The sequence below is a fragment of the Pterocles gutturalis genome, unplaced genomic scaffold (genome assembly GCF_000699245.1).
Source record: "Pterocles gutturalis isolate BGI_N339 unplaced genomic scaffold, ASM69924v1 scaffold24593, whole genome shotgun sequence".
Lineage (NCBI taxonomy): Eukaryota > Metazoa > Chordata > Aves > Pterocliformes > Pteroclidae > Pterocles > Pterocles gutturalis.
Genome location: NW_010118825.1, coordinates 107943 through 123276, shown reverse-complemented (window position 1 = coordinate 123276; position 15334 = coordinate 107943). Strand labels below are relative to the sequence as shown.

Sequence of the window (15334 nt, the reverse complement as noted above, 5' to 3'; positions counted from 1 at the left end):
AGAGTTAATGAAGTGGAACTGGCAAAGCACAAGTTCATAGTAGTAGCCTATTGCAGTTCAAAAGGTCATTTGCCTGAAGTGTGATTTCCTACTCTAATTTAGGTCATGGTAATTTTTAAATAATTTAATCATGTATGTGGCATCACTACTCTTAAATGTTTGCTCACGATGCAAATCTATCACAAGTGCAGTGCAGACCCTACTACAAATCACTGTGATCAAATTGGAATCGCTGTTATATGGGGGATAGACATTGAGATTTCAAACGCTGAAATAATTTATAGACGTTCTGTTAGTAGCCAAGGTGATAACTGCATAGACGCTAGCAAATCCACTTTTTCAAATCTGTACATGAAACAGTTGCTATGATGAAAAAGTCCCCTTTGAATTCGGATGAGCAGGGATGGGGAAAGAAATTCAACACCAGTTACATCCATGATTTTTTTTCCTTCACTTACGTAAAATTACATAGTATTTAGAAGTGTGGTCTTAGTGGTAACACAGGTTATTTTATTTTTCTCGGTAAATTAATAAATGCATACACAATTTTTTTGCCAATTTTTTTTCTTCTACCTGTCTGTTTTTCATTCTTCCCTTGGATTGTGTAGGTGGAGACAGCTTTTTTTTTTTTCTTTTGAGATGCAATGTCAGTCACTCGTATAGATGAACAGAATAAGAGGTTCAGGTGGAATTCTTCGTATGTGCTCAGACGGAACCTTTACATATACCTGACTTGTCAGATCACAAAGGGACCTTTGCCTTAAAGTTGCTCCTTGGTCCACCGCTGACCTGTGGTTCACTTGAACAGCTAGTTCGTGCAGATCCTGTTGGTTATTGATTTTATACTAATTCCCCAGTATAGTTAAAGTCATTAACATATGCAGCATTTTAAAATTTACATATAACGTCTTCTAGGTGAAGTGAATACTGAAACATCAGTACTTTCATATCTGTGAGGAAAATAATTTCTCCAGTTGTCTGTCCAGTTGCCATTTTGTGTTTTGTTTTGCACAGACATAAAGGCTTTAAATCTGAGAGTGATCGTATTGTTGAATAATGACTTCAGTATTTCACAGAACTAAGCTGAAATAAATGCTAGAAAGCCTTTAGTGCAAATGGCACATTGATTCAAATTTGGGAGATGTAATTCGGGACATGCCTCCAAGAAAACACAACATCTCATGGGTGAGCCCTGCTTTGTGGTGGTACTGCTTTTTCCTGTAGGGAAAGCAGTGACTTATGTTGGTAAACTTCATGTAGAGTATTGTTATCACAGAGGAGCTGTATGTTTTGTAAGAGTATTATAATATTATGGTCCTTTTAAGGTGGTATTGTACATATTTTGGTGAGACAGGGAAGGAGCTCAGAAAGAGCTTAAATGTGCTTGGAAAATATATGTGAATGAGAATTGTTTTCTAGCCTGTGAAAAATAGAATGAAAATAGAGTAATGTCAGAATCCTTATTTAGAACTGGAGCTACTAAGGATTGGAACTCCTGAGTAGTTTGTGGTGTGAATTCACATACATTTTGACGAATAGTCTGTACTAATAATGAAGAATATTTTCTGTATATACAGATAATTTAGGTTTATATTCTTACAGCTATTAAAGCAAGTTTACACCCCTACCTCAAACTGCAGAGGGAAGGAACAAGCGCAACTGAAAAACAAGATGAAATTAAGTTGTGTTCGCTTTTAAGCTCTTGTGTTCCTCCCTGTAATCCGAGTTTTCTGTATTTCTTCTTTTTTTTCTAAAACCATATGATGAATGTAATTTTCTACTAGGCACTGCAATTGTTTATAGTTGTAAACTATCTGCATACAGGAGAGTATCGATACCTGCAGAATAGATCATGAAGATGTGCTTGCGATTCTCCTTTAGCAAAGAGAAATTTCTAAATACTAAATGATTGTCAGTCAGCAACAGTGTCCAAAAAAATACTCCAAATACACAAATTAGGCAATTGAAGTGATTCTTGATTTCAAATAAGCTTAAAATATTTTTAGATCTTGCCATTTTAAATGTGAGTCTGGAGTCAGCAGATTCAGTCTTGAGAGAAACGAGGGCAGGAAGACTTCTGATGAATGTCAGTGGCTTCTGTTTAACCTATTTGTATTTGTTAAAGGATGTGTAGATTTTAAAGGCTGTTTGCTTTCTAATTGAAAATCAGATGAAGTTAGTATAAACAGCTTAGTGGATAATGCTTTGATCTCAAATCTTGATTTCTTTCCTCACTCTCATCTCCCCTTTGCCCCCTCCTTCCCCTCAAACAAACTTCAACTTAAGTTGTTTGTCTTTGAAAACTTCTAGTGCTGCGTTTGATACAGTCCTTGGAATAAATGTTGCTGTAAAGAAGCTGAGTCGTCCTTTTCAGAATCAAACCCACGCAAAAAGAGCTTACAGAGAGCTTGTTCTTTTAAAATGTGTCAATCACAAAAATGTAAGTTTGGCTTTGTATTTCTCTCCCTCATTAGTGTTAAGTTGTCTAAAAAGTGCAGGATTTGCTGTCTTGCTGTTAGGAACCAAAGTAATGGAAAAATAGCAAGAGAAAGACTGGAAAGATTTGCTGTGGGTAATGCCGTTCTCCGCAGTGTGTGGTTAAGTTCTTGGGTGAGCTGTTTGGACTATGAAGTGCCAGGAAGAGGAGGTTTTTGTTGCAATATTGGTATAGGTTTACAATCAGTGTTGGCTTTATAGAGCTGGTCTTTCTTCATTGCATTTGCCCTTTTAAGTCACACTGCAGCAAAGCCTACTTGGCAGAGAGTTTGTTTGTGGGTTTGGCTCCTGTAACTGCAGCGTAGATACATCTCTGAGCTTAGGCAAGATTTTTATTAACTACAGTGCTTAACTGGTGGGGTTTGCAGCGGTGCAGCGCTAACAATTTGTTGGTAGACAGAAGTGAAATACTATGGACAATACATATCTATTATTTGAAAATTTTTGAACCTGCCAAAATAATAAAGCTGAAGGTCAATACTTAGGTGTTTAACTATAAGAATATAAGGTCTGTCTGACTGTTATGTTCTGATACTAACATGAACTAGAAACATTCCTGATCGTTGAAGCTGTGGACTCAGGTCTTAAACTTTCTGGAGTCAATTAGCCTTTTAGACTTGATTTTTAAGTAAGCTTTTGGTGAAGTCCAGAAGTAGCAGAATAAAAAAAGCAAGGTGGTTATTAAGGAGGGCAGTACAGTATTTTTATCAGTTCTTCTAGAAAAATAGTACATCATAGTCTAAGTTTAATGGGATGGTGTGGGGCACCTCTGTGTACGTGTTGTTGGACAGCCTTGGTTAAGATTCCTTGCACAACATGTGATTTAGAACAAGAGATTATTTATGGAAAAAAAGAAAGGATATATTTCAGGCACTGGGGAGGGAGATAGAAGCTGTCATATAACTTTAAAAAGAAATAAGTGGTTTTATCCTGTCTTAGTTCTTTTGGCATACGTGCTGCAATTTTGAACTATTTCTGAACTGGCAGTTTTTCAGCACATGTGAATTCAGTGAAGCCAAATAACGTTCAAATTGTATATAGTAACAGTGTGCATTTGGTTTTGAATTGTAATTTCTGCAATAGTGTATTTTTATGTGAATTAAAGCGGAAGTTTCTTCTAGTGTTTATTTTTATTTTATAGATAATTAGTTTATTAAATGTATTTACACCACAGAAGACACTAGAAGAATTTCAGGATGTGTAAGTACTACTTTTTTGTTTTAATTTTCCTCACAAATACTGTCCTAAGCCCTGGACCTATATTTCTAGTATCCTACAGACTTCACACTTTGAAAACAGAGGGTAGCTAAGGGCTGAATTTAGCCTTTAATTAGTCTTCTTTTCTAGATTTTTTTTAAGATAAAGACCAAGAAAGGTTGTGGGTTTTTTGGTTGTGTGTGGTTTTTTTTTTGTTTGTTTGTTTTTTTTTTCATTACGTGCATAAGATGGAACTGGGAAATAAAAGATTATTTACCTTTATTCATCTGTCTGGCATACTTTGCTGATTGCATATGCATCTGGTTTGTGGTCATCGTCCTTCAGCTTAATGGGTCACTTCAGGATAATAACTTGGTCTGGATAACCTGGTATAATTATTTTTTTTTGCTGTACCAGTCACATCAGCATTTTTGGCCTCAATTAAGAACTGAATATATTTCTTTTTTATGCAAGCTGTGTCAATTGGTCTAGAAAGGATTGACGGTGGTTTAATTGGTGGGGTGTTCATAGGTTCCAGTGAATCTGTTGTTGTGGCTTGTGAATGGGCTTCTTGGGTAAATGGGGGCATGTGTGTGTCTGAAGGGGGTAAGCAGATGTTATTTTAACTTGAAAATGGATCGTTCCTCCTTAGTTCTTACTGTGGATTTCTTATTTTTCTTCTTTTTAATTAAAATACAGTGGGAAGAAGCATCATTTTTTGATACATTGCAATATCTGCAACTTCTGCATCAACTTAAGTCAGTTTTAGTTTTTTGTGCTGCATAAACTCAGAATTATTCTTCTGTATTACTGTTTATAAAACTAGCAGAATTCTAATCTCTTACGAGAAACTATTAAACGCTTAAATTTTAATAGTAAGATTTGAATATATAATTGAATTTTGTCACTGGTCGTGCATGATATTTTTTAATCATAAGTTTTTTGACATTTATGTTAGCAACGTAATCAACTTGTATTGAACATCTCTCATGCTAACCTTTAACCTGATGTGAAAACTGAGACTTGAGTTTTCTTAATGCTTTCTTTCTTCTGCTTTAGATATTTGGTTATGGAGCTGATGGATGCAAATTTGTGCCAGGTTATTCATATGGAATTGGATCATGAAAGAATGTCTTATCTTCTTTACCAAATGCTATGTGGTATCAAACATCTCCACTCAGCTGGTATCATCCACAGAGTAGGTAGTATTAGGTCATTAACAATACTCTTTGTGAATGCAAATGTTCTTATGAAACAGAGGGGAAAGCAGGGGGTTCTTATTCCTTTACCATGCAACTATTCATTCTGAAAATATGTCCATTTAAGGTGTTAAAGGAAGCAGATGTGTATACACATTGTGCATATATACAGACCATTATGTAACTGACTCTACTCAGTCCACCACTGGTAAATGAAGTCTTTGCAGATGACTTTAATTCTGATTTTCCCTGGATTTTTTTGAGTACTTGCTTGTGCAGCATTTAACTGGTCGCTAGTCTGTGTACAAATAAGCAGACACACCAGAGCAGGAATATGCAGTTAACGTGAACTGGTGGCGTATGTTGACTGTGAAGGAGGGATGTGTATTGTTCTGTATGTTGATCCTTCCTTAACTGAAGTTATTCCTTGTTAGGATTTGAAACCCAGCAACATAGTAGTGAAATCAGATTGTACGCTCAAAATCCTTGATTTTGGACTGGCGAGAACAGCATGTACTAACTTTATGATGACTCCGTATGTAGTAACACGGTATTACAGAGCGCCAGAGGTTATCCTTGGAATGGGATATAAAGAGAATGGTAAGTTGCTGGAGTAATGTTTTAAATCTTTGTCTAAGGCTTATTTGTCTCAGATCATAACAGCTTTAGAAGAGGGGGGGGGACGACGACTGTTTTCCCCCGGCTGTGTCTGTTGTTAAAGTGTGTTAATCATGATATTGGCAATAACAAAAATGACATTGTAATAGTTTTGGAGAATGTAATAGTTTTCTGCTCTGTGTGCCTATCTACATTTTACGTATACTGCCCCTCTCCCCTGCTGTTGTTATGTTTTCGTGTGTTCTGTTGGTTTTTTTATCCTATAAAAAACCTGTTGATACTTATGCTGGATGATGTTAAAAATTAACAATCATCAGTCTATAAATAATAAACTCTTATCAGTGGAATTTGATTCTGAAGCATCTTCTTTCAACAGTCTGTCCCCTTTTGCATCTGTGATTATTAAAATCTGTTTCAGATACCTATGATAAACCATGTCTTACACTATCTTAAATCTGCCTAGCACTCAGAGAGGCTGGGTGTTATATTATTAAAAACAGCACAGCTAGAATGTATTGAACGTTCAGCCAGCAAAATTGATGACAAGGAAATTGTCCTTGACCTGCATTTTTAGGGGTTTTACCCGCTGATTTTTACTAGCTGTGGAGAAATATGCTGCCTGCTCTATACTTCTGTGCTAGTACATTTTTTTTGCTTTATCACGGGGGCTTGGGGATACCATGCTTTTTGTATCCATATAAGTTTGGCTGTGTAATACAAGGGATTCACAGGACCTTTCTGGGTCACTGATCATGCAAAAGACTTTAATTAACGCACAAGGCAACGTGTTACAGAGCAAGTGCTGATGTGGATCTGAACTTTAGTAGAGGCTGTTTTGGATGGGACAAAAAAAAACAAATTATCTGCAGGACTGTAGGAATACAGGGTGAGCTTGCAAATAAATGCTTCTGGTATTTTAAAAAACCTCTTTAATCTTTTGTCCTTGTTGCACCTAACATATGATAGTGGATATCTGGTCTGTTGGGTGCATTATGGCAGAAATGGTCCTCCATAAAGTCCTGTTCCCAGGAAGAGATTGTATCCTTCTTCACGGTTGTTTCAGAAATGTAAACACTGATTATATTTTACAAAATGCTAGTAGCAAAATTTAGCAACAGTCACTTGGTCTTGATGTGATTGAAAATTCATGTTAGCAGTTTGGTTTTCCACATTGTTGTGTTTTATTGTAGATGCTAGATGTTTTTGTTTGTTTTTCCTCACTTTTGTTCATGATACTTCATAATTTGATCATTACATTTTTTACTTTCAGTTGATATCTGGTCAGTTGGGTGCATCATGGGAGAATTGGTGAAAGGTTGTGTGATATTCCAAGGCACTGATCGTATCCTTCCCTAGTCATCCTTGAATCCCATTCCACTTCCAAGAGAAACACAATTGTTTTGATCTGTATAAGTATAAAAGCATAAGCAATATTTTCAATAATATGTTTTAATAGATCTACTGTACTATTTGAAGTTAGTGTCATTAACCAAATTGTTGAGCTTTCCATTTTATTTTCTTAGTAGGTTAATGGAATTTGTACTGGTTGAATCCATAAAATTTATATTAGCGCTTCAGCTTTTGTAACTTAAAAAAGGATACTCTTAGGTTTAAAAAAATAAATATCAGTAAGTATTTTCTTAGTCTTTGTTCTTTGTAGGTAAGTGTTATAAGCAAAAGCCTACAGTTACTTCTTACTATGCATGGATTTTGCTTACTATTTGTTTGAACAGGATACTCATTTTTTTAATTGTACAATTTTTTTAGTTTCAAACAGATTTTTTTTTTCTTGCTTATTAATACTTGCTGGACAGCAGTGTCCTGCTTGCAAGCACACTGCATGAGAAATGGGTTTTTTTTATTACTATTATTTATTATAAAAAGAAAAACTTTCTTTTGGGAATTTTTTTCATTCTATGAAAATTTTATTTTGGGCTTACTTTTTCTATAAGGTTGTTATTCTTCCATTCTTCCCTCCAGTATTTCTGACGCACATTTGCCTTCATAAAATTCTGCTTTGTTGTACAATAATAAACGTAGAAAAATTTACTGTATTAAAAACAAGTAAAACCCTCATTTGTGTTTTCATACTTTAGAGATTGGAAATCTCAATAATACATCACTGGATCGCGAACAAGTCTTTATAATGTATTAAGTGAACAGAAGTGATCATTTAATAAAGTAAATGTTCTTTGAAGATTTTGATGCATTTCAAAATATTTTCCTAGAAACAAAATAAAAAACATTTGACTCATAAACAAGTTCCAATTATAAAAATTGGAGTAAAACCAATTTCATCCTTTATAAATAATATGAAGTGGTAGTGTTGTAGGACTAGACATTCAAAATCAATCAGTAGACGTATAGAATCCGGACGATGTAATTAAACCACAATTGCCAGTTGTCTGTAGGTCATAAGCTATGGCTACTTGTGGTCCAAGATTTTGAAGAAAACATAATATTTTTGCTTGGCAGAAAGGAAAAGTTGAGTCCACAACTAAAAATATCAAGTATTTGTTCACTGAACCAATGTATCTTATAGAGGAGGACTTTCAATATTAATGCTAAATTTCATGACACTAATCTTCAGCAGTTGATCATGCATTACTTAGTGGTACAAATGATTAAATAAGTCCTTTTGTTTTCCACCTTTCTTCCTTTCTATAGTTATTGTTTTACCTTTGAAGCCTTCAAACCAACCTAACACAATTCTTCATGTATGTTATATGTCTTTCACCTGCATGTTAGCATGGGCTATTTTGAGTTATTCATGAATAAATGAAGGAAATTTTGTCCATAATTACTAAATATGCAACTTATCACTTGTGGTTCTCTGGAGGTCACTGGAGCTCCACCAGTCTATGTTTCAAGGAGTCTCCTCCCTCGGTATCTTATCAAAGTGCATAGCTGTGCTTACAGGGTTTTTTTTCCTCTTGCAAAGAGGAAAATAGCAATAATTTGTGTTTTCCCATATGGTTGATGGGGGTTGCTGGGATATTTGCAGCAGTGCTCTGGGTGGAACGAGATGCTTCACGTTGCCAGGGCGATGGATGCGCTGATCCTGTTCCAGACTGGTGCTATGGAGGATGAACAGGGCTCTTGCAGTTACTGGCCTGAGATACTAGCAGTTCCTGCTGCACTGGAAATTAGAAAGTTAAAAAAAAAACAGGCAAGGTAGATACCCAAGATGAAATAATGGAAAGCCTAGCAGCAGCAGAGTTTTTTATGTTCTTTCTGCCCAGGTTGTGAAGGAAACTAATTGCTTTACTGATGCAAAAAGCATGAAGGCATATCCCTGCTTTCTTGGGGAAAATCATGCTTTCTTGTGACTGTAATAAGGACTCTTTTCAACTTCTCTTCTTCCAGAGTCCCAGAAAGTAGGCAGATGTACTTGGCATGGGCTGGATTTCTGGTTACTTTTGACCCTGAGGTTGCTAGAACAGGAGTGATGGTTTTGTCTGCAGATAGCAAGGTTTTCCACATCGCACACTCTGCGTGCTGTACGTTGAAATTAAGGTTTTCTCCAAGTTGCATTTCTGATAACAGGCTTGGCTTATTTCAAGTCCAACTCTATATTGGGATTTTTTTTTTCCCATTTTCAATGTCTGTAAAGTACTGTGAAGCAATCCAAGTGATTTTTTTTTTCCAGCTTTTATTACTCAAGTGCGATAGATCCTTAAGTTTTTCTGCCCTCCCGGCAGTGCTCTGAGGCCACACTAGACTCTGGTTTGGTTAGCTGACTAACCAGACTGCTGTTAGGCAAAGGAGAAGCATTTTCTTGATTCTAGATTGGTGGAGATCTCGCAGTGATCAGTTTTCCAGCTGGGAACAAAATTTCCTGATTTGTGTGAAAGTTTTCTTTGTGCTGTGTTTTAGCATGAGAGTTAACAATATTGACTTCTTAATTTTGATTTTAATATGATTTTTTCATTAGAATGTATTTGAAAAGCAAATATAATTTTCAGTCTTTGTGTCAGAAGTGTAAAGTCTTAGCATGAAGCAGTGACTATACATGTATTTCTAGTTGTATTCTTGGCACACTAAAAAACATGCTGCTTTTATTTCAGTTAAATACATTTTAATTCAAAGCACAACAAAGTTGTTTTTTTACACAATCTGTTGATGAGAATGGATAGGTTGAAGTGCTAGATTATGAATTTAGCTATGAATGTTTGCAAGGTCAATGGTTAGACTCTGCTGGAATTGCACTTTCTTTTTTATCAGGAAAACTTGTGAAGCGTAAATCTGAGTAAACTTGAAATATCAGGAGTGCTAATGCAGTGTCTTCTCAGTGTGATAAATGAGCTTTGTCATCCTGGCTAGGCTCCTTCAGAGCAGACTCTGGTATCTCTAGAACCAGTGTCACCATGTCGAGGGGAAATGCTTTCTCTTTAAAGAGGGGGAAGAGACAGTCCAGAAGAACAGTCCAGAAGAAACATGAGGCACAATTTCAAATTGCAGCTTGTATATGCAATTTCTATAAAATATTTACGTTCTGAATTTAAGAACAGAGTTGTCTTTGAGTATTACCACAGATTCACTGTTCAGAACTCCTTTGAACCCTTTCTGAAGTTGAAAATTAAAAAAAAAAAAACACACAAAAAAACCCCCAACCATCCAAGCAAACCCCCTCTAAAGCACTACAACCCAAAGCCTGATTTCCTTTGGGGACAGGCACAAAATTCCTTACTTTGAGTGGGATGTATTTGTGCTTTAGTTTTCTTTATGTATTTTTCCCTACCTTCAGGAATCTTCAATGTTGATGATATTGTGTTGTACTTAAGATTCAACAGCAGCCTTTCTTTTCTGTCCTTGCTGTTGTTTTGCTGTGGATGCAATTGCCAAATAAAGCTGCTTTTGGACTCCAGAAAAGTATTGCTTTCAATACTAGACAATAAATAATAATTAGCAGAAGCTATTTAGGCATAAAGCATTGTGCAGCACTTCTGGCCTGTCCTTAAGTTTACCAAATCTGGATCTTACTTTTATGTCAGTCTAGCTTTTTTACACAGCAGCTCAGAATACTGTTGATGCTAAAATGTTCATATTTGTGTCCTTTGGTCAAGTTTTCATTAGCTTTTCAGATTTCTGTAAGTGACTTTTTTGTATAGTACAGACTTCAAATTCTGCAGCTGATTTTCCTAAAGATATGGTGCAGATATTGATCAATGGAATAAAGTTATTGAACAATTAGGAACACCATCAGCAGACTTCATGAAGAAACTACAGCCTACAGTGAGAAATTATGTAGAAAACAGGCCAAAGTATCCTGGTATTAAATTTGAAGAGCTTTTCCCAGACTGGATATTTCCATCAGAATCTGATCGTGACAAGTTAAAAAGTAAGGCGAGTTTTTTTTGGTCTTTTTTTTTTTTTTTAAAGAAGCTAATTTTAAAATGTCTGCAGTATGCTTAATTTAAAAAAAAAAACTACTAATATAAAATGTTTATTGCAACAGGTGTCAACATTAGAAGCTGCATACCTTCTTTTTCTTTCGTATGACATATCCTGGAATCTTACTAGTAGTCAATAAAGACAGAACTATTTCCCTATCCCCAGTATTCTGATTAATTCTCTTAGTTCTAATCCGTTTAATAATGTCTGTTGCATAAGTGTTCTCTGAAAGTAGTACTTGTTACTGGAGTTTATTTGTAATTATATTTTTCTAGTTGATGTGTGCATATAATTAATTTTGGCTATACTTTGACTTCAGATAATTGCTGATTAAAAAAAACCCCACCTTATATTCTGTAGGTGGTCAAATTTTTTTTTACATAAAATAACGTACGTTCCCAGTATTAATTTTGTGTGTCAGATGTTAAACTCTACAGTTCTTTTACATGTACATTCTCTTTGTTTTTGCTTTCCAGCCAGCCAAGCTAGAGATTTATTATCAAAAATGCTTGTAGTAGATCCAGACAAAAGAATTTCTGTAGATGAAGCCTTACGTCATCCTTATATTACTGTCTGGTATGATCCAGCTGAAGCAGAAGCTGTAAGTTTACATTTGAAATAAATTGTAAGATATCAGTTTAATAACTTTAAAGAATACCTTTAGTTTTCATCAAGAGCAGGCTTTGAACTCACTCTTTGGCTGGCAAAAGCCATGCTTTAAGCCTTTGGATCAACATTGGGGCAGAATCACCTGAAGAACAGCTGCTGGAGTGGATTTGATATAATTTTGAAAGTGATTGTTGATAGTTCCCTTCACTGTACAGAAAGAGCTGTCTATGTGGTGGTAATCCCGGACTTCTTTAAGACAAGACTTTCTCTTAGGCCCCATAAAGCCTTATAATGAGTTTAATTTCCATTGATGCTTTTAAACAGCCTTTCAGTAGGAGTTAAAAGCAAATTCTGGACTTGTAAAATGAAGGTGACTGACACATAGGGAATAGAATCCCAGAGATGGAGGTAACAAAATGCTAAAATAGTTGTCAGTTTTAGTGGTTTTTTTTTTAGTTACGATTGATTGTGTTAACCTCATGTAGTAGATGCACTATAGACTTTCTTTTCTTTGTAGCCTCCACCTCAAATCTATGATGCACAATTGGAAGAAAGAGAACATGCAATCGAAGAGTGGAAAGGTAAAAAGTGAGCATGACAAATGACATTTACTGTAATAACTTGTCTTATTAATGCATGCCTCGCAGTACGTGTGTGCTAGATTGTGTAACTGACTAATATTAGTGCATTGTAGGTATACATAAAGTTTTGGCGTGGCCTTTTATTTTTAAATGGACAGCTATTTATAAAATATGTTGATCTTGGTACGTGTTTGTTGTCTTTCTGTGATGCATAAAGAAAATCTGTAGAATTCTCTAATCTGTTGACATAGGTCTTAAAAAATAAAAATCCGGGGGGGGGGGGGGGGGGTGGATGGGAATAAATACCTGTACAGTTGTACTGACCCTTAACCATTTCATTGTACCTTTACACATGTAAATTGTATACAAATCCTCTGTGATCTTACAAATTTTTTTTCTGTCTCTTCTCTCATAAGAATTAATATACAAAGAAGTAATGGATTGGGAAGAAAGGAGCAAGAATGGTGTGGTAAAAGATCAGCCCTCAGGTTAGTCATTGTTTCAGTAGTTCTCCTGCAGCTGTGATACGTAGTGCTGATCTGTTGCACTAGTGAATGAAGAAATCCTGAAGAAATCCAGGAAGGCAAAAGTTTTGTTGTTCAAGGCCCTTGATTCTAATCTGCCTTTGGAGATGCACGTGCAATAGTTTTTCATTGTTATGAAATAAGTTGTATGAAAGCTTTAGAAGTTTTTTGTGCCTGACACCCTGAGCTGCCCTCTCCCTAGAGGGCTCAGTCATCAAATGAAGTAACTGATACCATGTTATATCACCTGTTGCATAGATACCTTTTACTCCGAGGGCTTATTCTGTGGCTCTGCATGAATGAGTCCCTTTCATGCAGGGTTAAACATCGTTAGGGCTCCTTTAAAATAGTTAACAGTTTGAAGTGTTTATAGCCACAATTGAATCCTTGATGTTTGCTGCTGTTCTCATGGTTCAGTAATTGGGATATCGTACTGTCTTTTCTTAACTATATCTGTTAGATTTCTTGATACTCAGGTCATCATTCACATTATACCTTTTTTTCCCCCCTCTCTTTCCTCCCCAGAGAGGGAGAAAAAGAAAAGTCTCGTCTCTTAACGTTCACCTTGCATTTTGAGTGCTAAGGAACTTGGTGCTTGCTTTTCCACTGTGTATTAACTTCTTTATTTTCTAAGGATTTCTGTGGGGAAAGTGATGCTCAGAGCCTGGAAGTGTGGTTATTTGTACCTGCAGTATTGTCTTGCCTCAGATTTTATTATGTTTGGTTTACTTAGCACAGATGCAGCAGTGAATAGCAACACGAGTCCTTCCCAGTCATCATCTATCAATGACATTTCATCCATGTCAACAGAGCAAACATTGGCCTCAGATACAGACAGCAGCCTCGATGCCTTGACAGGACCCCTTGAAGGATGTCGATGATCAGCCAGGATTGCAGACTTGACTTTGGAAAAGAACTCTTGCTTCCATTGGGCCTGAATTGCTTGTAAGTTAATGGAACCAAGTAGAAAAACTCCATGTTCTGCATGTTCTGCTGAAATAATACCTGTTTTTTTTTTACTCAGTTGTTATGAAATTGCCTGCTCAATGTTGTAGAATGAAAGCAAATCAATGTCTAAAGAACAAAAAGATTTCAATTTAGACACTATTATAGGCATTTCTTTGTTTTAGCCTATTTCAGGTGAGCAGTTATAATAGACTTATAGCCAATAACTCCTCTTAAGTGAGTTCATGAATCTTCAGTCCCAACTGGCAGGCTTCTGTGACACAATGGTTGTTTACATTTTAGTGCAGTATTGCTCATTAGTAGGTTTTTTGAATGTATAGTCTCTATGAAGGTTGTTTTAACATGTGACTGTGGCAGTTTGCTTTATTTAATGACTGAAGTGTTGTATGTAAGTGTGAACTCACACATTGAGTGCTCTCAGTACTATGTTTAAAGGACAGTTATTCTTCCACATAGCACTTTTTTTTATTGAGCCCTTTCTATCTTCAATTTCCAAGGATTATGTCTATCTTCTTGTAGAAGAGATAAACGTGACGTTTAAAGAGTATAGCCATTACTTTGTATTTCACCTCTGAGTATGTGTCTCTAACTTTTTCATTTTTTTAAAATGTGGATGGAAGATACAGTGGCTTAGTTAAATCTTAAGGAAGGATGAGTAACTTATCTGTGAAGCAGTGCCTGTTTAGAAGAGGAGAGAGTGCAAAAATATTCTGTATTTTCTAGCTTGTGATACTCATCCTTTAACAAAAACAAACAGAAAAGGAAATTGTGATGTTCTTCATTCACTGCAACTCTGATAAAAGAGCAGATGAATTGGAGAGACTTGCAGCCCCAAAAAGAGCTGCATAAATGTTTTCCATTTTTTTAATGGGTCCATTCTATCTATCAAGTAATTAAAGAAGTAAAAATACAGTAGTTTTGAGTCACTTGTAAATTAAGTATTTAGTTAACAGAGCTTAGCTCTATTCCCGCATTAGGAAAACCTCTCTGTTTGTACTGGGGGAGGAAAACATGCTTAATACATATTTTCTAAACACAGTGTCAGAGAAGAGGAGGAGATTATTTGCTGTTTCAATACAGGCTTATCAATACAGTTTTCAGAATCAGCTAAGACAAACACTGCCTGTTGTATTGCAACGTATGTTCAATTAGAAGAAGCATTTGCAGTAGAGTAGGGTTTAAATCACTTTCTACTACACACTTGTGAATTTGTGCACGTTCACTTTGGAGTGCACAGGTGTGACATTTTGCTAAAGGATCTTGTGTGTGTGCATGCGTGTGAGGTTAATCTATATAAGAGTAATAGAGATGTACAAGATGAGGTAAAACACCACTTTCTTAAAGGCACTATATTTAGCTGTTGATCCAGATACTCTTGACTTGAATTTATAAATAGAACTTATAAAATATACTGGCCCAGTCAGCCACTGCATTACTGACATATTTCTCTTGTAAAAGAAAACTGTCCATTGTTTCTGACCTCATGATTTGACAAGCAGCAGTTTCTCTTTATGCAAACATTTGCTTTTATGTTAAAATTGTACCCATTTTTAATTGCTTAATTTGCTGTAGCAGAATTACTAAGGTTTTACTGTCCCAAAAGATTAAAAAAATTATTTAACAAACTACTTAATATGATGTTAACTTCAGAATTGTCATCTGGAATTTGGGATTTTTAAAATTCTGTTTAATTGAATTATAGGGTATTGGGGGCTTGTGGGTTTTTTTTGTTGTTTGGTTTTAAACCTAT

The 15334-nt window shown here is 35.7% G+C and overlaps 1 protein-coding gene across 3 annotated transcripts in view; it reads left to right on the top strand.

Annotated features, from left to right (window-relative positions):
• The window catches only part of MAPK9 (mitogen-activated protein kinase 9), a 16142-nt gene extending 2436 nt beyond the window's left edge, over positions 1-13706 (top strand). Inside the window, exons 2-11 of one of the 3 annotated variants that reach the window (XM_010076376.1) lie at positions 2311-2440; positions 3638-3696; positions 4753-4891; positions 5327-5492; positions 6781-6852; positions 10669-10851; positions 11381-11505; positions 12031-12094; positions 12511-12582; positions 13357-13706. In XM_010076376.1, the coding sequence (XP_010074678.1) occupies positions 2311-2440; positions 3638-3696; positions 4753-4891; positions 5327-5492; positions 6781-6852; positions 10669-10851; positions 11381-11505; positions 12031-12094; positions 12511-12582; positions 13357-13499 (1153 nt within the window). In that variant the 3' untranslated portion in view covers positions 13500-13706. Of the gene's footprint in view, positions 1-2310; positions 2441-3637; positions 3697-4752; positions 4892-5326; positions 5493-6476; positions 6549-6780; positions 6853-10668; positions 10852-11380; positions 11506-12030; positions 12095-12510; positions 12583-13351 lie in introns of all 3 variants that reach the window. The other 2 variants (XM_010076377.1, XM_010076378.1) reach the window with 2 other exon arrangements.
• The last annotated feature ends 1628 nt before the right edge of the window (positions 13707-15334 follow it).